At 41.0% G+C, this 22,903-nt stretch overlaps 1 protein-coding gene across 5 annotated transcripts in view; it reads left to right on the plus strand.

Moving 5' to 3' along the window:
* The window catches only part of HS6ST2 (heparan sulfate 6-O-sulfotransferase 2), a 653,947-nt gene that overhangs the window by 257,446 nt on the left and 373,598 nt on the right, over nucleotides 1-22,903 (plus strand). Inside the window, exon 3 of one of the 5 annotated variants that reach the window (XM_086385856.1) lies at nucleotides 1,534-13,481. The exons of the other annotated variants lie outside the window; for them this stretch is intronic. Within the exon in view, the coding sequence (XP_086241982.1) occupies nucleotides 1,534-1,552 (19 nt within the window). The 3' untranslated portion in view covers nucleotides 1,553-13,481. Of the gene's footprint in view, nucleotides 1-1,533; nucleotides 13,482-22,903 lie in introns of those variants that run through there. 5 annotated transcript variants of the gene reach the window in all.

A 22,903-nucleotide genomic window follows, 5' to 3' on the forward strand; every position in this document is an offset into this window, starting at 1 on the left:
TAAATCAGCTCTAGTAACCAGATAGAGATCAACATCAGGGTTAAGATCCTCATAGGCAAGAACTTAGGAGCCAACAGCAGTTGCAGGTATACATCAGGTGTCCAGATCAGAAACTGAAACATCTAGCCCTGAATGAAAGATGAGGGAGCCAGTCTTCAATGATGGAATGTGTGCTTTCATGTGCTGTTACTCATTAGATTTCACAATAAGATAAGAAAGATATTATTCCCCTTTGATGATGAGGAGAATGAAACATGTTCAAAGTCTCACAGTTAAATTTCTTCTTTGCCATCCCCTCTTTGCCTTCTATTGATACATTTCAAGATGTGTATCCTCCTCCTGCTTTCCTTCTCCTTTTCATCCTTTTGTTCTTTGCTGTGACAGACTGTGCCATAACAAATGGTTTCTGATCCAAGGCGGTATGCCCTTCAAGGTCACCTCCAATCTTGATTCCTTTGTGAAGTCTTCCCTGGCACTGTGGACCATAGTAAGGCCATGAATCTATGACCTCGAGTCTTGCAGCTCCAGATGATATCTTTGGCAGCCCCACAACAGCTATAGATGTTGTATGCACAGAGCACTCAGTGGTTCCTAGGCTTGAATAACGCTATGAGAAAGATGGGGTTCTGATTCAGAAGATAGCTTTTGTAGCCACAGTCAGTGTAAAAGTACAAATGGTCTCTGAATGTTCCAAGGGCTCCTGAGTGATTTCTGATCAATGGAAGCTCTTTAGTTCCCCAACTACTGTCTTAAAATCAATATCGTCATCCAACACTGATCATTCAGTTTATTCCTTTGCCACCCTCCTCACTCGCAGGCATAAACCACTTGACTGTATTTTATTTTAGTATTTCACCAGGGAGCTTTCAAACTTCTTAATTAATAACAAAAACATACTAAGCTGGACAGAAATGGCCTGCCCGTAGTACATTCCTTTACTGAGTATCTGCAGTCTGGTCCCCCTCTGGCATAGGCTTTGGGAGCTCCCATTCTCTCCAGCAACCTGTGAGCAGTTCACACCTACAGCACTAAATCAGAGCAGACATGAAATTCCAACACCAGCAGGTTGTTATAGGTGTTCTTTGAAAAGAACAGTGGTAATGTACTTACATCTAATTATCAGGGTGTTCACACACTTTATATTTTCAAAGGACCACAGCAGTGCTGTGCAGTAGAAATATAATGTGTGTCACATATATAATTTAAAATTTCCTAGTAGTCACATTAAAAATGTCAAAAGAAACATGTGAAATTAATTTTAATACATTTTATTTAGCCTAATACATTAAAAATATTATCATTTCAATGTTGAAGTACTATAAAAGAGATTTTACAATCTGTTTTGGTACAAAGTCTTGGTAAATCAGGTGTGTAATATATGTACACACCACATTTCATTTTGGACTGCCCACATTTCAAGTGTTTAAGATCTATATGTGGCTACCGGCTACCATATCGGATAGCCCAGGCCCAAAGGAACTTGTAGTGCAACTTGTCTTATAAAAATGGACCTACGTTTGTTCATTTTTCCAGTGGTCATGTATGGATGTGAGAGTTGAACTACAAAGAAAGCTGAGCATCAAAGAATTGATGCTTTTGAACTGTGGTGTTGGAGAAGACTTTTGAGAGTCCCTTGGACTGCAAGGAGATCCAACCCGTCCATCCTAAAGGAGATCAGTTCTGAGTGTTCCTTGGAAGGACTAATGTTGAAGCTGAAACTCCAATACTTTGGCCACCTCATGCAAAGAACTGACTCATTTGAAAAGACCCTGATGCTGGAAAAGATTGAAAGTGGGAAGAGAAGGGGATGACAGAGGATGATATTGTTGGATGGCATCACCAGCTCAATGGACATGAGTTTGTGTAAACTCTGGGAGTTGGTGATGGACAGGGAGGCCTGGTGTGCTGCAGTCCACAGGGTCACAAAGAGTCGGACACGACTGAGCAACTGAACTGAACTGAAGGTTTGTTCATGGGTTAATTTAAAAAAAAATTTATTGAACCTCGACTCTATGCTAGGCACTGAAGGGGGAAACGAAAGAGTGCAGTACAGTGTCTGCCATCAAAGCAGTCACATGTAAGAAGTGAAGTCATTGTGGCTATAATTTATAATGTCTCCAACTACAAGGCAGTTTTTGTGATGAATTCTCAAGCAAGTGATTTACATAGTAAAATACTGTCTTTAGAGGAAAAAGTAATCCTTGTCAGTTGAAGTAGTTAGGGATGTTTCATGGAGGACAAGGGAATGGGACAAATAGAATATTTATCAAAGGTGGAGAAAGAGGAGAGTCAACAGGTAAGGCAGTGGGTAGAGCTCAAGCAAAGATGTAGGAGTAGTTAAGTATCAGAAGCATTGCAAGAGAGTGAGTAGATTAGCTTGGCTATAACTGTGAATTCACATAAAGGGAATTGCAGAAAGAGAGGTGGGGTTTCTTTTGGCTGTAATATAGAGAGGTGAAATGTTTAGAGAGGTGGCTAAGGTGCTTCTGTTAATAATAACTAATAATAGCAGCCGCCATTTGAGTGATTAGAGATCAGTCCCTTTACTAAGCACTTTATATGTATTATGTCACTGAATCTTCCAAATGAGAAAGCTGAGTCTCTACAGAGGTTGAACAACTTGCCTAAGGTCACACATTTAGAAAGTCAGCAGAGCAAAAGTTTGAATCTGAATGTATCTGAGTCCAGAGCATTCAGCTTAACCGTTAGCAGTGATGCTCCTGAGAAGGTTGGGGGCTGTGATCTGTGTGCTTCGTGTCGCAGAAGGCCCCTACCTCTATTGGCAGAGGTACTACAGGGGTGCTGAGGTATCATGTCAACATATGGTAGAGAATTTCCAGCCATGGATTCTCAGCAATTTGTTTCTTCTGAAGAGATCCAAATGGGCCCAGTTCGTATGATACCTCTATACTGGGTCTGTACAACCCAATGTCCCATTACTTGGTTTCTTCTTTTCTCTTTCCTCAGTATCCTAACGTCATACTAGATTGTCAGAACCTTCATAGACCACTTAGTTCAATACTCTGATCTTGTTTGTTATTGTTGTTGTTGTTCAGTCACTAACTTGTGTCCAGCTACTCGTGAACCCATGGACTGCAGCATGCCAGGCTTCCCTGTTGTTCACTATCTCCTGGAATTTGCTCAAACTCATGTCCATTGAGTCAGTGATGCCATACAACCATCTCATCCTCTTTCATCCCCTTTTCATCCTGACTCCAGTCTTTCTCAGAACCAGGGTCTTTTCCAATGAGTTGGCTCTTCGTCTCAGGTGGCCAAAGCTTCAGCTTCAGCATCAGTCCTTCCAATCAATTCAGGGTTGATTTCCTTTAGGACTGACTGGTTTGATCTCCTTGATACCCTCAAAGGTACCACCTTTTAATTTTTTTGCCCTTTTTCTTCTGACCTCTAACAGCATTTTACTCTACAGACTCCTTTGCCCAATAATACAGTCTGTTTTTCTACTTTCCTTGGAAGAAATAACAGTCTAGAAGCTGAAGGCCTGAAATAACTGGTTGCTACTTAATTTTTGCTGCTTTTTCTTGTGTCTGCTGGGACCTGGTGTTTGTCATGCTCTTAAGCAGGGCCAAGAGGGATCAAAAGAAGCAAAGGCTGTCCCTGCCATAGTGAAGCATAGTCATTTCAGAGAATAGAACAAAAATCACAAAACAATTAGCAAATTAAAATAATACAAGATAACAGGGGCCTACTGTATAGCACAAGGAACTATGTTTATTATCTTATAGTAACCTATAATGAAAAGAACTTGAAAAAGAATTTATATATAACATATATATGTATGTATGTATCTGAAGCACTTTGCTTTACATAAGAGGCATTGTAAGTCAGCTGTGTTGTTGTTGTTTAGTCACTAAGTCGTGTCTCACTCTTTGCAACCCTGTGGACTGCAGCATGCCAGGCTTCCCTATCCTACACTCTCTACCAGAGCTTGCTCAAATTCATGTTCGTTGAGTGGATGATGCCATCCAAACACCTCATTCTCTGCTGCCCCCTTCTCCTCCTGCCCTCATCTTTCTCAGCATCAGGGTCTTTTCCAATGAGTTTGCTATTCTAATCAGGTGGCCAAATATTGGAAGTGGAGCTTCAGCTTCAGCATCAGTCCTTCCAGTGAATATTCAGGGTTAATTTCCTTTATGACTGACTGGTTTGATTTCCTTGAGGTACAAGGGACTCTCAAGAGTCTTCTGTAGCACCACACTTTGAATGCATCAATTCTTTGGGCTAGGCTTTCTTTATGGTCCTATGTCCATACCCGTACATGACTACTTGAAAAACTGTAGCTTTGGCTATACAGACCTTTGTCAGCAAAGTTATGTTTCTGCTTTTTGATATGCTGTCTAGGTTTGTCACAGCTTTTATTACAAAGAACAAGCGTCTTTTAATTTTGTGGCTGCAGTAATTGTTCTGCAGTGATTTTGGAGCCCAGGAAGAGAAAAGCTGCTACTGTTTCTACTTTTTTCCACACCTATTTGCCATGAGATGATGGGACTTGATGCCATGATCTTCATTTTTTGAGTGTTGAGTTTTAAGACAGGGTTTTTCATCCTCCTGTATCACTTTCATGAAGATGCCCTTTAGTTCCTTTTCAGTTTATGCCATTAGAGTGGTATCATCTACTTATCAGAGAATTTGATATTTCTCCCAGCAATCTTGATTCCAGCTTGTGATTCATGCAGCCCAGCATGTTGCATGATATAATATGTGGCTCAGATAGTAAAGCGTCTGTCTACAATGCGGGATACCCGGGTTTGATCCCTGGGTTGGGAAGATCCCCTGGAGAAGGAAATGGCAATCCACTCTAGGACTATTGACTGGAAAATCCCATGGACAGAGGAGCCTGGTAGGCTACAGGCCATGGGGTCACAAAGAGTTGGACATGACTGAGTGACTTCACTTTCATTTTAAATAAGCAGGGGGTCTATATACATCCTTGACGTACTCCTTTCCCAATTTGGAACCAGTCCGTTGTTCCATGTTTGATTCTAACTGTTGCTTCTTGACCTGCATATAGGTTTCTTAAGGGGCAGGTAAGATGGTCTGGTACTCCCATCTCTTTAATAAGTTTCCACATTTGTTGTGATCCACACAGTAAAAGGCTTTAGCTTAGTCAATGAAGCAGAAGTAGATGTTTTTCCGGAATGGACTTGCTTTTTCTATGAACCAATGGATGTTGGCAATTTGATACCTGGTTCTTTTGCCTTTTCTGATTCCAGCTTGTATATCTGAAGCTCTTGGTCCATGTACTGCTGAAGCCTCACTTGAAGAAGTTTGAGCATTACTTTGCTAGGATGTGAAATGAGCTCAATTGTATGATAGTTTCAAAATTCTTTGGAACTGGAATGAAAACTGACCTTTTCCAGTCCTATGGGCACTGCTGAGTTTTCCAAATTTGCTGGAATATTGACTGAAGCACTTTCACAGCATCATCTTTTAGGATTTAAAATAACTCAGCTGGAATTCCATCACCTCCGCTAGCTTTGTTCGTAGTGATGCTTCCTGAGGCCCACTTGACTTCGTGTTCCAGGATGTCTGGCTCTAGGTCAGGGATCACACCATCGTGGTTATCTGGGTCATGAAGATCTTTTTTGTATATTTCTTCGGTGTATTCTTGCCACCTCTTCTTAGTATCTTCTGCTTGTGTTAGCTCTGTTAGCTCCTTTATTGTGCCCATCTTTACATGAAATGTTCCCTTGGTATCTCAAATTTTCTTGAAGAGATCTGTAGTCTTTCCCGTTCTGTTGTTGTCCTCTATTTCTTTGCGTTGATCACTGAGGAAGGCTTTCTTGTCTCTCCTTGATGTTCTTTGGGACTCTGCATTCAGAGGGGTATAGCTTTCCTTTTCTCCCTTGACTTTAGCTTCTCTTCTTTTCACAGCTATTTGTAAGGCCTCCTCAGACCACCAATTTGCCTTTTTACATTTCTTTTTCTTGGCGATGGTCTTGATCACCACTTTCTGTACAATGTGACAAACCTCTGTCCGTAGTTCTTCAGACACTATCAGATGTAATCTCTTGAATCTGTTAGTCACTTCCACTGTATCATCGTAAGGGATTTGATTTACATAATACCTGAATGGCCTAGTGGTTTTCCCTACTTTCTTCAATTTAAGTCTGAATTTTGCAATAAGGAGTTCATGATCTGAGCTACTGTCAGACCGGGAACTGATTATTTACCATCATATGGAAAACCAGTTAAGCATGTTATGTTTGCAGGTAAGGAAGAAATATGGGTTGCTGTTCATTTAGGACCCATGGAAGAGGTTGGAGAAAAGGGAGTAAGTATGCCAGAAATGATTCATTAGGTAGAAAGAGAAGGTTAGAGATCAGATTACTAAAAAGATCATTGTTTCACCACTGATTTGAAAATTCAGCTTCATGTAAAATAAACATACCAAAGTCTTTATTTGAATTCTCAGATATACCAGATAGATCTATTTTCTCTGATAGCAGATAATCTTATACTACTGCAATTGATACAAGAAGATCCCATGTAAACTTCTCAACCTATCCTAGTCTGATGTATTTATTATTTCAGATGAACTTAATGTTTAGCTTATCAATTTTTCATTGGCTATTCTAAGATACTCTAAGAATTTTAAAACTATGAAAACTCTTGGTCTAAAATAGCAAGTGAAAAATAGTTAAAATACTGTCTTCATCTATTTAGCATTTATTTAGAGACATGTACAGAAAAATAGCTGTAAAAAGTGTTCGTATCACAGGCTGTATTCAGTTTTTACTATTTAGGGTTCTTTTTTTAAATGTTCATCCTTGTACTTTGAGTCTTTAACAATAAAAATGGGAAATGATTTTAAGCTTAACATTTTTTAAAGCAAACATTATAAAGCAGGGAACATGATCTAGTATATGCAGAATTATTGTGTATTCACTCCTCCAGTAACTCATCAATCGTGCCTTGAGCAGTGACCATAATATTGTGTCTTGTGTTCAGGTGTTGGGATTCCAGAGATGAATGAAATACGCTTGTCCTTGTTCTATATTGTATATTGGGGAAGACAAATAGGTACATGAAAATTTCTAGTACAAGATGGCAATTGCTTTAATATAAGTGTCTGTAGGAGCACAGGAGCAATGGACTCTGCTGGCATTGGTGGCAGAGAGGCTTCAGAGCAGAAGCATCATTTGAGTTTAGCCTTAAAGAAAGAGGATACTTTCATCACTCAGCTGCTCTAGGTTTGGAAGGGAAAGCAATTGCTTCAAAGGGGAAGGAAACATCTAGTCCTATTTCATTATCTGGAGAAGCCACTAAACAGCTTCTTACTTGCAGTCTTAAATGATGCTAGTGTGGAAAGATGGGCAAATATCAGAGACCAAAAAGGGGAAGTAAAAGGGTCGAGGGAACAAAGGACTTTGGAAGAGTCCTGATCAGGAAGTAGTAAAATGAGAACCTGCTTTGAAAAATGCAAGCAGATTTTTCTGAGGAAAAAACAACTCAAAGCTTCATTTAATGGAAGAAAGAAAACGTGAAAGCAGTCTGACTAAGCTCAGCATGTTATATCTGCAGGTAAGGAAGAAATATGGGTTGGTGTTCATGTAGGACCCATGGAAGAGGTTGGAGCAAAGTGGGTAGGTATTCCAGCAATGATTCATTAGGTAGAAAGAGAAGGTTAGAGATCAGATACTACTGCTACTAATTAAATAAATTAATCATAAGCCATAGGCAGACACTTATTATCTAAAGGTACCAGAATGCCTAACCACTGAGAGAAGGTGCCCCCAAGTACTATGTCTTCAAGGAAAAAACAAGGGCTCATTACTCATGGCTTAACAGCAGCTGACAGAGGACATCCTAAGTTTGTATGGGTGGTAGGGCAGAAAGAAGCCAGAAGTATGTATGTACACATTTATATTATCAATAAAAGGAGAAGCCATTTATTCCTATGCATATTATTGTTCTAATAATAATAATATCAGGTGTTTTACATAAATTGTTCCATTCAATCCCAGAATGATTCTAAGATATAGATACATGCTATCATCATTCCCATTTTACAGATGAGAAAACTAAGTGGTAACGAAGTTAAGACACTTACTCAAGGTCAAATAGCTTTTAGGTGGTAGGTGATGGCAGCCCACTCCAGTACTCTTGCCTGGAAAATCCCATGGATGGAGGAGCCTGGTAGGCTGCAGTCCATGGGGTCGCATAGAGTCAGACACGACTGAAGTGACTTAGCAGCAGCAGCAGCAGCTATAAATTGAGATTAGATTTGAAATCCTGTGGTCCCAACTGCTCAACTAGATACTGTTATATTCCCTCTGCCACAACCCTCGTCTCAGTCATCATCAGATCATACTTGTGTAGTGCCAAGAGCCTGAGACTCCTCTTTTCCTACAGAGTTCACAATATTTAGTGAACTTTCTAAAACATAAATCAGACTGTATCACTTTCTTTATCAAGCCATCTAGCAGCGCTCCACTGCACATAAGATAAAAATCCAAGTTCTTACCGCACAAGTCCCTACAAGACCTCCTCTCTGCCTCTCCAGTCTTAGTCTTCTCTCTCTGTTCTGCTCCTCTGTGACTGTACTGCAGTTACATCAACCTTTGGCAGTTCCTCAGCACACTGTTCTTTTTCTTGTATCATTACATGGCTACTTGGTATTCTACCTAAAATGCTCTTCTTCCAAATCTTCACACAACTGACTGTATCTCATTCTTCAAATTTTTTTTCAGGTATCAACTCCTCAGACAAAGTTTCCCCACACCCTTTAGCCAAAGCAGCTCTTTTCTGCCCCATACCAATACTGTGAACCACCCCTTCACCCTTGAAAATAGAAATTACTTGATGACAGGAACTATTGACTTTATGTCCTTCACTGTAAGTCCAGAACCAAGAACAATATCTGACACTTCCTAGGCACTCAAGACATATTTGTTTCCTGAAATATTGGTATCTTTCTTAAAGTGTCATACTCATATGTATATATACATATATATATTTGCACACACACATATGTGTGTGTGTGTATATATATATATGCTTTTGTGAAATATGGGAGTTTGATGTCATCTCATAGAAGTGAAATGTACACGCCCATCCCAAATTTCATCTCAATGTCAAGACTAATGATGCCACACATATGCCAAGAAAATATGAAAATGATTGTTACTCACATAATGAGTTATGCATCAAAAATAGAGTTAGGCCAAAAAAAGAGAGAAATAATAGTAGCTGTGAGGTGATGGGTAATTATATGATTGTGATTTTTTTCATTCTATAGATGTAGGTGTGGATATAGACAATCAAAAGATGAAGTTCTACACCTTAAACATATGCAATTTTAATTTGTCCATTGTAACTCAATAAAATTGAATAAACAATGGGATCAATCTCTATTACAATTTACCCATGATGTTTGTTTGACAAAGAATTGAATAGTTAATTCAATTTAGACTCATTTATGGAAAACATTTTGGCAACTACAGCAGGAGGCCAGTAAAGCAGGTTAGTGTCCCATTGAGTATCTTATTCAAGAGTTACTATTGTGTATTCTGAAGAGCAAAATGAGCGCCTAGGTTTCGTTCAATGTGTAGAATTCCAAAGAGGATAAGGAGTGCCATTGTGAGACATTGTATTGTGACTTCAATATGTGTAGAAAATATGTGACCTTGATTTATATTTTGGGTATAATCTCTCAGGACACAAGAGATTCCATGAGTTCTTTACCCTAAGTGAGACAATCTTGGATAGGAATTGTTTGACTTGGTCAGAACAGACGGTCAGCCCATTGGCAGTGGCCAACAGATCTATAAAGGTCTGAAGATGAGGCCAGTTGTTGGCCCAGACATTGTGTGCTAAGACAGCTACCTGAAGTTTGGCCCTTTGCACTGACCTTTGGGTCCTGTCCTTTATCAGGAACATTCTGATGAAGAGATGAAAAGTAGCAGCTCTCAAGCAAGCTCCATCGAGTGTGATAGTGACGATAGCATTGATTACGTGAATGAACTCCCTTTGGTTTTTACTGTGTTGATCCTAATAGGCTCCCTTACTGTGTTGATCCTAATAGGCTCCCTGTGTGTCCCAGGGTTCTAACAGATGAACTCTTGTAGCAGTGTGGCATCTGACAGGGGGCTGAGCACAGGGGAAGTTACCCTCTCCTGAAGATAGGGTATGTAGAGGGCCCAGGTTCAGCTCTATCCTGTAGCAAGGAGGCCTCACTAGCTATGCTGAGCTTGCAGAGTGCTACTTCCATAATCAAAGGCCAAATGGGCAGCTGGATATGGAGGGTCAGGTTCAAGACCTGAGATAGTCTATATTTCCAGGCAAGTCGAGCATAGACCCAAAATTGCTACACTATGGTCATAGAGCATTGGGCCAAGGTGGGCAGTTCCTTGTATCAGAAGCCCATGAAAGTAACAGCCATTGTTGACAGTACAGGGACTCCAAGATACATGAGAGAGGATTGCTAAAGCTTTCACAGTGAAGGAGTTTCAGCGGACCTGAATAGGAGTACCTGTTCTATGGCAATTCGGGCAGATTCTAGAATCTTTGAAACAGGGAGTCTCATTCAAGGCGGGCCTATTTGGAAGTTACTGAGCAAAAAACTGTGTATATGAGGAAATCTTTCCTCCAAAATGTAAAAATGTCTAAAACATGTTGGGCTTGTTTTAACAGTATGGGTACTAAGAAGCCTAAAAGCTGTTTCTGGACACTGTGAAGATTGGGGCAGTCCTCCGCTTACAAAAGAATTTTCAGGAACTTCCCTGCAGTGGGGGAACTGTGTAGCATGTGTGTCATAGGAATCTCCTCAAAGGGGGATGTCATCAGTGTGAGGTCCTAATTGTGTACCTGACGAAACCTAGAGCTGGTGAAAATGTTGCCTTCAAAGACTGTGTGAGATGGCAGGTGTGGACACTGCCCCATTGAGTAGACAGGTGACGGTGTATCGTTTCCGTTTGAAGGTGAAGGTTAAGTGTAGCTGAGAAGTTGTTGAAATAGGCAGTGAAAACAGCATGCTAGCCAAATGTTTTGCTATGACTGAAAAGTATTGACCTGTTATTAGTTGGAAGCAGTATTATCAACAAAATACATGGAGCCCTAGTGAGTGGGGCCATGACACCAAGGGTACAAGTTCACACTGAGGCCCTCTTCTCGTTTTACAGCTTTAAGATCAAGTAAAATTTGTCTGTTAAGTGCAGCAGAAATGGGGATAATCACACCTTGCTCAGTAGATTTCCTATAATGGGTTTCAATTTGTGAAGGCCCTGCTTTTATTGAGATTGAATCTTTTTAAAAACAACTGAGGTGAAAAGTGTGATTGCATCTAAGGGAAAAGGTCCATAGGGTCTCATATTTTAAAGGTGAGTATAGGGGCAAAGGCTTAATTTTATTACTCATTGAGTTAGATTCTCCACGTGCACTAGAGGCTATTTGGGGTAATGGAGGTTTTGGCACTGGGAAATGTAGGCAAGGCAGTAATTCCAGTGGTTAAGGTTAGGTATATCTGTTTCTATTTCATGTTCCTTTATTCTATTCCCTGACTGTTTTTAGTAGCTTGCCCAAATGGGTGACAGAACAGGAACAGAAATTGATGAGGGGTAAAAACTCAATTGTCAAACATCAAAAGTGGAATCTGATTATTACACAGAGCCACCACCCCTACATCACCCCTCTCCCCAGATGGGACTTCTGAAACACATAGAAACACCAAGTCCTTTTCCTTCTCACCAGCGGGATGAAGTGTTCAGGAAGAAATCCTCAGTGCTCAGAAATCTTCAGTCTACAGTTCTCAGTCTTCACCCAGTCCTCAGTCCCAGTGTCTGAATAAGTATGGACTGGCTGGTCTGGGCCCTAAACTGAAAGGACGCCACCTCCCTCCCTCCTCACACACCGGACCCTTCCCTTCCTTCCCTCCCCATCATCAAAAAAAGCAGATACACACACATCTTTTTACTGCTTGTCGATACTTTAATCATCAACATCTGAATACTTTGATCTGTCCAGAGGGGACCATCATTATATGTTTGATCCCTCTACAAACGGCTATTCTGCCTTTGCTTTTCCTGGAGTTACAGCAGATGGCTCAGCATCTTGGGCTCCAGAGGGGCACAGGGGCTTACTTGGAGAATTGTCAGGAGAAGTGTTGGAAGAATCCTCCGGGGTTTCTTCGTCCTCCATTGGCCCATTTTCCTTCTTCTTTTTATTCTGCAGGTGGTAGTAGAAGACTAGTATGGTCGACTTCCGTTTCCTATTCCTGTGCGGATTCTGCTCTAGGGTTGATTCTATCTTCCTCATGAGGTTTTGTATCTGGTAAGAAAACAAAGTCATCCAGAAAGACATTAGTGAAGGAGGATGGGAAGGAGAACTTTGAGCGAACGGGTGTGCGTTGGGGAGGTGTTTTGTGCCAGGCAAGGGCAGGGTAAGTCACAGGTGGGGGACGAAGAGGAAGAACATTAGTAGGGTAATCTGACCTTCTCCTGTCCAAGCCATTGGACTGATCAGAATTATTTGTCTTCCTTTCTTCGGAGCTTGAGGCTTCTTCCTCGAAACTGATATTGTCTATCTCAATTTCCGACTCCTCCTCCTTCACTTTCTCAAGTAGGCCTCCCATCTTGTAGCAACAGTGGCCTACATCAAGGCGCCTGGCGTCTCTTTATATACCTTCCCAGGACAATGAAGAGCCACAACTGTCCGTTTGATTGGTCAGCAAGAAATTTCTCCAGCCAATGGTAGCCCTGACATGGTTGACATCACAGAGCGCCGCTTATGAACCTTCATGGGGGAGGGGAGGCTGCAATGGAGTTCAAGTGCTCTGTATTGAGAAAGGGAGTGCTTCCTGAACACTCACTAAAGAGCCTTCCCAATTTGACTTTCCACATTTCCTCATCTTGTCCAGTTCAGTTCTTGTGGTGTACAAGTTAGGGAGCCAGTGTTCCCTCCAAACATTCCTCATGGCCACCCCTATTCAGTGTTTAATTCTGTAGTCTTCTGGATCTTATCACCTAGCATGGTGTTTTTTTTTTTAAATTGTTTACTTTACAAGTTTTAGATTGGCAGAATATTTGTGAAGAGTATTTTCATATACTCCACAAACAATTCCCTTTATTACCATTGTACATTAATATTGAACATTTGTTCAACTTAGTGAACCCACACTGAAAGAGTATTATTAACTATGAAATAGTATTATTAACTAAAGTCTGGACATTATCAGATTTCCTTCAGTTCAGTTCAGTTCACTTCAGTCGCTCAGTTGTGTACGAGTCTTTGCAACCCCATGAACTGAAGCACACCAGGCCTCCCTGTCCATCACCAACTCCAGGAGTTTACCCAAACCCATGTCCATTGAGTCGATGATGCCATCCAAGCATCTCAACCTCTGTTGTCACCTTCTCCTCCTGCCCTCAATCTTTCCCAACATCAGAGTCTTTTCAAATGAGTCAGATCTTCGCATCAGGTGGCCAACATATTCAGTTTCAGCTTCAACATCAGCCCTTGCAATAAACACCCAGGCCTAATCTCCTCTAGTATGGACTGGTTGAACCTTCTTTCAGTCCAAGGGACTCTCAAGAGTTTTCTCCAACACCATAGTTCAACAGCATCAATTCTTCAGTGCTGAGCTTTCTTTATACTCCAACTCTCAGATCCATACATGACTACTGGAAAAACCATACCCTTGACTAGATGGACCTTTGTGGACAAAGTCATGTCTTTGCTTTTTAATATGCTGTCTAGGTTGGTCATTCTTTCATTTCAAGGAGTAAGTGTCTTTTAATTTCATGGATGCAATCACCATTTACAGTGATTTTGGAGCCCCAAAAATAAAGTTAGCCACTGTTCCACTGTTTCCCCATCTATTTGCCATGAAGTGATGGGACCAGATGCCATGATCTTAGTTTTCTGAATATTGAGCATTAAACCAACTTTTCCACTCTGTTCTTTCACTTTCATCAAGAGGCTCCTTAGTTCTTCTTCACTTTCTGCCATAAGGGTGCATCCTATGCTTATCATTGTTCTAATATGATATCAGGTGTTTTACATAAATTGTTCCATTCAATCCCGGAATGACTCTAAGATATAGATGCATGCTATCATCGTTCCCATTTTACAGATGAGAAAACTAAGTGGTAACAAAGTTAGGAAACCTACTCAAGGTCAAATAACTTTCAGGTGGTGAAGCTATAAATTGAGATGGGACTTGAAATCCTGTGGTCCCAAATGCTCATCTAGATGCTGTTATATTCCCTCTGCTACAACCCTCGTCTCAGTCATCATCAGATCATGCCTGTGTGCTGCCAAGAGCCTGAGAGTCCTCTGTTCCTACAGAGTTCACAACATTCAGTGAGCTTTCTAAAACATAAATCAGACTGCATGACTTTATCAAACCATCTAGCAGCCCTCCACTGCACATAAGATAAACTGCCTGTTCTTACCCCACAAGTCCCTATGAGACCTCATCTCTGCCTCTCCAGTGTCAGTCTTCTCTCTCTGCTCTGCTCCTCTCTGACTGATTCCAATTTACACTCCACCTTTGGCAGTTCCACAGCACACTGTTGTTATTCTTGCTTCATGACGTGGCAACTTGCTATTCTACCTAAAATGCTCTTCTTCCAAATCTTCACACAACTGATTGTATGTCATTCTTCAAATCTTGTTTCAGATATGAACTCCTCAGAAAAGTTTTCGCCACACCCTTTAACCAAAGCAGCTCTCCTCTGCCCCACATCAATACCATGAACCACTCTTTGCCCATGAAAATAGAAGTTACTTGATCACAGAAGTATTGACTTTATGTCCTTCACTGTAAGTCAAGAACCAAGTACAATATCTGACACATCCTAGGCACTCAAGACATATTTGTTTCCTGAAATACTGATATCTTTCTCAAAGTGTCATACTCATGTGTGTATAAGTACACACACACACACACACACATATACTTTTGTGAAATATGGGAGCTTGATGTCATCTCATAGAAGTGTAATGTACAGCCCCCCTCCCCAATTTTCATCTCAATATCAAGACTAATGATGACACACATACACCAAAAAATATGAAAATGATTCTTACTTATATAATGAGTTAGTGCATCTGAAATAGAATGCCCAAAAAAGGCAAAAAATAGTAACTGTGCAGTGATGGGTCATTAGACGATTGTGATTCTTTCACTCTATAGATGTAGGTATGGATGTACATTCAATGAAAACATCAAGTTCTGCACCTTAAACGTATGCAATGTTTATTTGTTCCTTTTAGCTCAATATAATTAATAAACAATGGCATCTATCTCTATTACAATTACCCATGATATTTGTTTGATAACCAAAGAATTCCATGCTTCCTTTAATTTGTACTTGATTATGGAAACCACTGTGGCCCCTGCATGGTGAGAGCAGTAAAGGTGGTGAGTGTTCCATTGAACATCTTGTTCAGGAGATAGTATTTTGTGTTCTGAAAAGCAAAATGAGTCTCTGGGTTTCTCTTATTGTGTAGAACTCCAAAGAGGATAAGGAGTGCCATGGTGAGACATTGTACTGTGGCTTTAATATGTGTAGAAAATGTGTGACCTTGATTTGCATTTTGAGTATAATTTATCGGGAGACAAGAGATTGCATGAGTTCTTAACCCTAAATGAGACAACCTTGGAGAAGAATTGTTTGACTTGGTCAAATAGACAGTCAGCCCAGTGGCAGTGGCTCAAAGATCTATAAAGGCATGAAGATGAGGCCAATTGTGGCGCAGACATTCTGTGCTAAGGTAGATGCCTCATACTGGCCCTTTGCGCTGAGCTTTGGGTCCTGTCCTTTATCAGGAACATACTGATGAAGAGATGACAAGTAGCAGCTCTCAAGCAAACTCCATCAGTGTGATAGTGACGATGGCATTGGTTAAGTGAATGATCTCCCTTTGGATTTCACTGTGTGGATGCAAAAGGGCTCCCCAGGTGTCCAAGAGTTCTAAGAGATGAACTCTTGTAGCAGTGTGGCATCTAACAAGGGCCTGAGAACAGGCGAAGGTACCCTTTCCTGAAGATAGGGTATGTAGAGGGCCCAGTTTCAGCTGATCCTGTAGCAAGGAGGCCTCACGCTATGCTGAGCTTGCAGAGTGCTACTTCTGTAAGCAAAGGCCAAATGGGCAGCTGGATATGGAGGGTCATAGATTCAAGACCTGAGATAGTCTATATTTCCAGGCCAGTCCAGCATGTACCCACATGTGCTGCACTACGGTCATACAGCATTGGGCCAAGGTGGGCGGTTCCTCGTATCAGAAGCCCATGAGACTAAGGGCCATCATTGGTGGTACAGAAACTCCAAGATACATGAGAGAAAGCTGCTAAAGCTTGCACAGTGACAGAGTCTCAGGGGGTGCTAATAGGAGTGACCGTTCTATGGCAATTTAGGCAGATTATAGAAACTTTTGACATGGGGCGTCTCATTCAAGGCAGGCCTATTTGGAAGTTATCGACCAAAAATACTGTGTATATGATGAAATGTTTCCTCCAGAATCTATAAATATCTAAAACATGTTGGGCTTGTTTTAACAGTATGGGTACTAAGAAGCCTAAAAGCTATTTCTCAACACTGTGGAGACTGGAGGAGTCCAGCACTTACCAGAGTTTTCAGCAACTTACCTGCATGGGGGGACTGTGTAGCATGTGTGTCGTAGGAATCTCCTCAAAAGGGGATGCCATCAGTGTGAGGTCCTAATTGTGTACCTGACGAAACCTAGAGCTGGTGAAAATGTTGCCTTCAAAGACTGTGTGAGATGGCAGGAGTGGACACTGCGCCATTGAGTAGACAGGTGACGGTGTATCGTTTCAGTTTGAAGGTGAAGGTTAAGTGTAGCTGAGAAGTTGAAATAGGCAGTGAAAACAGCATGCTAGCCAAATGTTTTGCTATGACTGAAAAGTATTTACCCGTTATTCGTTGGAAGCAGTATTTTCAATTATATAAATGGACACCTAGTGAGTGGGGCCCTGACCCCAAGGGTACAAGTTCACACTGCGGCCCTGATCTTGTTTTACAGGTTTAAGATCAAGTAAAATGTGTCTGTAAAGTGCAGGAGTGGAGATAACCACACCCTCTCTAAATAGGTCTCCTATAATGGGTTTCAATCTAAGGCCCTGCTTGCATTGAGATTGAATCTTTTTAAAAACAACTGAGGTGAAAAGTGTGATTGTAACTAGGGGAAAAGGTCCATCGGGTCTCATATTTTCAAGGCTGAGTATAGGGGCCAAAGACTTAATTTTATTACTGATTGGGTCAGAGCATCCATGTGCACTAGAGGCTATTTGGGGGTAATGGATGTTCTGGCTATGGGAAATACAGCAAGGCAATGATTCCAATGGTTAACGTTAGGTATATCTGTTTCTATTTCGTGTTCCTTTATTCACTTATTCCCTGGCTGTTTTTATCAGCTTGCTGAAATGTGGGCCAGAAGAGGATCAGAAATTGATGAGAGGTAAAAACTCAATTGTCAAACTTTTAAAGTGGAATCTGGTTACTACACAGAGCCACCACCTCTCCATCACCCCTCTCTCCAGCTGGACCCCCCAAACAAACAGAAATACCACGTCCTTTTCCTCCTCATCAGTGGGATGAAATGTTCAGGAAGACATCCTCAGTGCTCAGAAATCTTCAGTCTGCAGTTCTCAGTCTTCACCCAGTCCTCAGTCCCAGTGTCTGAGTAAGTATGGACTGGCTGGTCTGGGCCCTAAACTGAAAGGATGCCTCCTCCCTCCCTCCTCACACACCGGACCCTTCCCTTTCTCCCCTCTCCATCATCAAAAAAACATGCACACGCATCTTTTTACTGCTTGTTGGTACTTTAGTCATCAACACCTGAGTACTTTGATCTGTGCAGAGGGGACCTTCGTTGTATGTTTGATCCCTGCAGAAACGACTATTCTGCCTTTGCTTTTCCTGGACTGCAGCAGATTGCTCAACATCTTGGGATCCAGGTTGGCACAGGGGCTTACTTGGAGAATTGTTGGTAGAAGTGTGGTAAGAACTGTTGTTGGAAGAAGTGTTGGAGGAATCCTCTGTGATTTCTTCTTCTGCCATTGGCTGATTTTTATTCTTCTTTTTATTCTGCGGATGGTAGTAGAAGACTGGTATTGTTGACTTCGTCCCTTTCTTATTCCTGTCCTGATTCTGCTGAAGGGTTGATTATACCTTCCTCATGAGCTTTCATATCTGGTAAGAAAACAAAGTCATCCAGAAAGACATTAGTGAAGGAGGACTTTGAGACAATGGCTGTGCCTTGAGGAGGGTTTGTGCCATGCAGGGGCAGGGTGAGTCTTGGGTGGGGGATGAAGAGAAAGAACATGAGTAGGGTAATCTGACCTTCTCACTGTCCAAGCCATTTGACTGATCAGAATTCTCTGCCTTGCTCTAGCACTTGAAGTTTGTTCCTCCAAATTGACACTGTCTATCTCAATCTCTGACTCTTCCTCCTTCACTTCCTCAGTTAGGTCTCCCATGTTGTAGCAACAGTAGCCTACACCAAGACAGCCTGGTCTCTCTATATATACCTTCCCAGGACAATGAAGAGCCACAGCTTTCATTGGCCAGCAAGAAATTCCTCCGGCCAATGGTAGCCCTGACATGGCTTGACATCACAGGGCACCACCTTTAACATCCATGGGGGAGGGGCAGGATGCAGAGGAGTCTAGGTGCTCTGGTTTGAGAAAAAGAGTGCTTCCTCCATAACCATTAGAGCCTTCCCAATTTGAATTTCCAGATTTCTTCATCTTGTCCAGGTCAACTCTTGTGGTGTACAAGTTAGGGAGCAAGGGTTCCCTCCAAACCATTATGATCATTATGTAGTGTCCTTCCTTGTCCCTTGTAGTACTCTTATTTTAAGGTCTATTTTGTCTGATATGAGGATTGCTACTCCAGCTTTCTTCTGCTTCCCATTTTCATGGCATATTTTTTTTTCAGTCTATATGTATCTTTAGGTCTCAAGTGGATTTCTTGTAGACAGCGTATATGTGGGTCTTGTTTTTGTATCCATTCAGCCAATCTCTGTCCTTTGGTTGGAGCATTTAATCTGTTTACATTTAAAGTAATCATTGATATATATGTTCCTATTGCCATTTTCTTAACTGTTTGGGGTTGATTTTGTAGATCTTTTTCTTCTCTTGTATTTCTTGACTACATAAGTCCCTTTTAACATTTGGTGTAAAACTGGTTTGGTGGTACTGAATTCTCTTAACTTTTGCTTGTCTGAAAAGCTTTTTATTTCTCCATCAGTTTTGAATGAGATCCTTGCTGGGTTCAGTAATCTTGGTTGTAGATTTTTCCCTTTCAGCACTTTAAATATATCCTGCCACTCTCTTCTGGCCTGCAGAGTTTGTGCTGAAAGATCAGCTGTTAAGCATATGGGGTTTCCCTTGTATGTTGCTTTTCCCTTGCTGCTTTTAATATTCTTTCTTTGGGTTTAGTCTTTGTTAGTTTGATTAGTATGTGTCTTAGCGTGTTTCTCCTTGGGTTTATCCTGTATGGGAGTCTTTGTACCTTTTGAATTTGATTGACTATTTCCTTTCCCATGTTGGGAAAATTTTCAACTGTAATCTCTTCAAAAATTTTCTCCCAGCCTTTCTTTTTCTCTTCTTCTTCTGGGACCCCTATAATTTCAATATTGGTGTATTTGGTATTGTCCCAGAGGTCTCTGAGATTATCCTCAGTTCTTTTAATTCTTTTTACTTTATTCCTCTCTTTAGAAGTTATTTCCACCATTTTATCTTCCAGCTCACTGATTTGTTCTTCTGCTTCACATATTCTGCTATTGGTTCATTCTAGAGTATTTTTAATTTCAGTATTTATGTTGTTTGTCTCTGTATGTTTATTCTTTAACTGTTCTAGGTCTTTGTTATTTGATTGTTGTATTTTCTCCATTTTGTTTTCAAGGTTTTTGATCATCTTTACTATCATTATTCTGAATTCTTTTTCAGATAGTTAGCCTATTTCCTTTTCATTTATTTGGACTTATTTTTTTCTAGTTTGTTTCTTCATTTGTGTAGTTTTCTCTGCTTTTTCATTATTTTTTAAAAATTTATTGTGTTTGAGGTCTCTTTTTCCTAGGTTTCAAGGTTGAATTCTTCTTCCTTTTGGTTTCTGCCCTCCTAAGGTTGGTGCAGTGGTCTGTGTAAGCTTAGTATAGGGTGAGATTTGTGCTGTGGTTTTTGTTTGTTTGTTTTCCTTCCGATTGCAAGGCTGAGTGAGGTTATACTCCTGTCTGGTGATGAATGTGTTTGTATTTTTGTTTGTTTGTTGTTTAGATGAGGCATCCTGCACTGGGTACTCTTGATGATTGGGTGATGCCGGGTCTTGTATTCAAGTGGTTTCCTTTCTGGAAATTCTCACTATTTGATACTCCCTAGGGATAGAGGACCCACTCCAGTATTCTTGCCTGGAGAATCCCAGGGACAGAGGAGCCTAGTGGGCTGCTGTCTATGGGGTTGCACAGAGTCGGACACGACTGAAGCGACTTAGCAGCAGCAGCAGCAGCAGCAGGGATAGAGGAGCCTGGTCGGCTGCAGTCCATGGGGTCGCTAGGAGTCGGACATGACTGAGCGACTTCACTTTCACTTTTTACTTTCATGCATTGGAGAAGGAAATGGCAACCCACTCCAGTGTTCTTGCCTGGAGATTCCCAGGGACGGGGGAGCCTGGTGGGCTGCCATCTATGGGGTCACACAGAGTCGGACATGAGTGAAGCGACTTAGCAGCAGCAGCAGCAGGGTTAGTTGTCTGGTAATCTAGGGTCTTGGAATCAGTGCTTCCACTCCAAAGGCTCAGGGCTTAATTTCTTGTCAGAAATGAAGATTCCACAAGTGGTTTGTTATGGCATTAAGTGAGATTAAAACAAATACCCAAAAGTACGCAACCAAAGATGAGCCCCAAAGAAATGGAAGTTACAAAATCAGGCAATTAATTATTAAAATAATGAAATACACCCATATACATATATACCCATAAGCAACATCAAAACAGTTGAACAAAAATAAAATACAGTAGTTTGACCAGGTGAACAAAGGAAATCAAAAATTTTATTTACCAGTTAAGAACAAAACTAACTAAAGCACAAACTGGAAAACAAAACCAAGGCAAGTTGCCAAGTGGGGAATAAAGCAATGAAAACAAAACCAAAAAAATATATTGTGAGGAAAACAAAGAAAGAATAGACATGCAAAGTTCAATAGAGGTAGATGAAGAAGATTTATATACCTCAAAGATTAAATACAAGGGCCAAAGAACAGTAGGAAAGGGAAACGAAGGAATAAATGTAGATAAAGTATAATAGGTTTAAAAAAGTTAAAAATAAAGAGAAAAAAAAAAAAAAAAAGAAAGCTCCACGGAACTGTAAAAGTCCAATGGAGAGGCAGAGGTTTATAACAACAATAAAAAGTGTGACTGAATATACACATATACATATACACTCATAAGCAAAATCGAAACAGTCCAACAAAAATAAAGTACAATAGATTGACCCAAAGGAAACCAAAAATTATATCTATCAGTTAAGAACAAAACTAACTAAAGCACAAACTGGAAAGCAAAACTGAAGCAAGGTGCCAAGTGGGGAATAAAGCAATGAAAATAAAATGAATAAATATGTTGAGAGGAAAGGAAAGAAAGAAAAGAAAGAAAGAGTAGATATGCAAAGTTAAATAGAGGTAGATAAAGAAGATTTATATACACTAAAGATTAACTCCTAGGGGAAAAGAACAGTAGGAAAAGCACACAAAGGAATAAATGTAGAAAAAATAACGATAGGTTTAAAAAAATTAAAAATAAGAGAAAGAGAAAAGATGAAAAAAGGGAAGAAGAAAGAAAGGAAAAAAAAAAACTCCACAGAATTGCAAAAGCCCAGCCTAGAGGCAGAGGTTTATAACAACAATAAAAAATGTGACTGCCAAAAAATAAAACTCAAACGCTTAATTAGATTTCATAGTGCCAATAAAATCAACATCTACAACAGAGGGGGAAAAAATAAAATTGGAAAAAAAAAAAGAAACAAAATCCAAAAGAATCTACAGAGCAAGTCAAAACATAAGAATAATAAATATTCTTCTTGAGCCACTGCTGTTAGAGTTCTTTCCTTTGTTGGGAGTCACAATCCACCTTACCTTCCTAGGATGCCCTCCAACACTGTGCTGGTCTCTGGACCTGTTGTGGGGGCAGCTCAGATTCCAATCTGGTCCTACTCCTGTGTATTCTAGCCTCCAGTGTCCACAGCGATCAGAACTAGTGCGTTTTCTTTTGTGGGAGCTCTCACTGTCCTTTTATATATTCCATAGACACAGAGTTTGTCTAGTTGATTGTGTCGATTTAATCTGCAGCTTGTACAGCTGGTGGGAAGGTTTTGAGTCTTCTTCCTGTGCCACACTGCACCTGGGTTTCAATTGTGGTTTTATTTCAACCTCTGCATGTGGGTCATCCACTGGGGTTTGCTTCTGAGTCTGCTCTGGAGGACTTGGGTCTGCCCCAGTGAGGGCCAGGTGTGGAGGTGGTATAGTTGCTTGGATCACAGGGGTTCTGGCAGCACCAGGTACTCAGGGGAGTTGGCAGCTAGGGCAGCAGGAAATCTAGCGCTCTAGAAGAGTATGGCAACCAGTACTGGCCAATATGCTCTAGTATTCTTGTCTGAAGAACCCCGCTGACAGAGAAGCCTGGCAGGCCACAGTCCACAGGGTCGCAGAGTTGGACACAACCGAAGTGACCGTGCATGCATAGACGCAAGACTTTTTGCCTGTGGCAACTCTGACCCAGTGAGGGTTGGAGGTGAAGGTGGTGCAGCTGTTTGGCTTGTGGGGACCCTGGTGGTGCCAAGCATGTAGGGACATGGACTGCCCCCACCACAAGAGTTATGGCCCTTTCAGAGTCTTTTTTTGAGCCTCTTGTAGCTAGTGATCGAAAGG

Source organism: Bos grunniens, chromosome X (genome assembly GCF_055505025.1).
Source record: "Bos grunniens cultivar Pamir isolate PY7600 chromosome X, Bosgru_T2T1.0, whole genome shotgun sequence".
Lineage (NCBI taxonomy): Eukaryota > Metazoa > Chordata > Mammalia > Artiodactyla > Bovidae > Bos > Bos grunniens.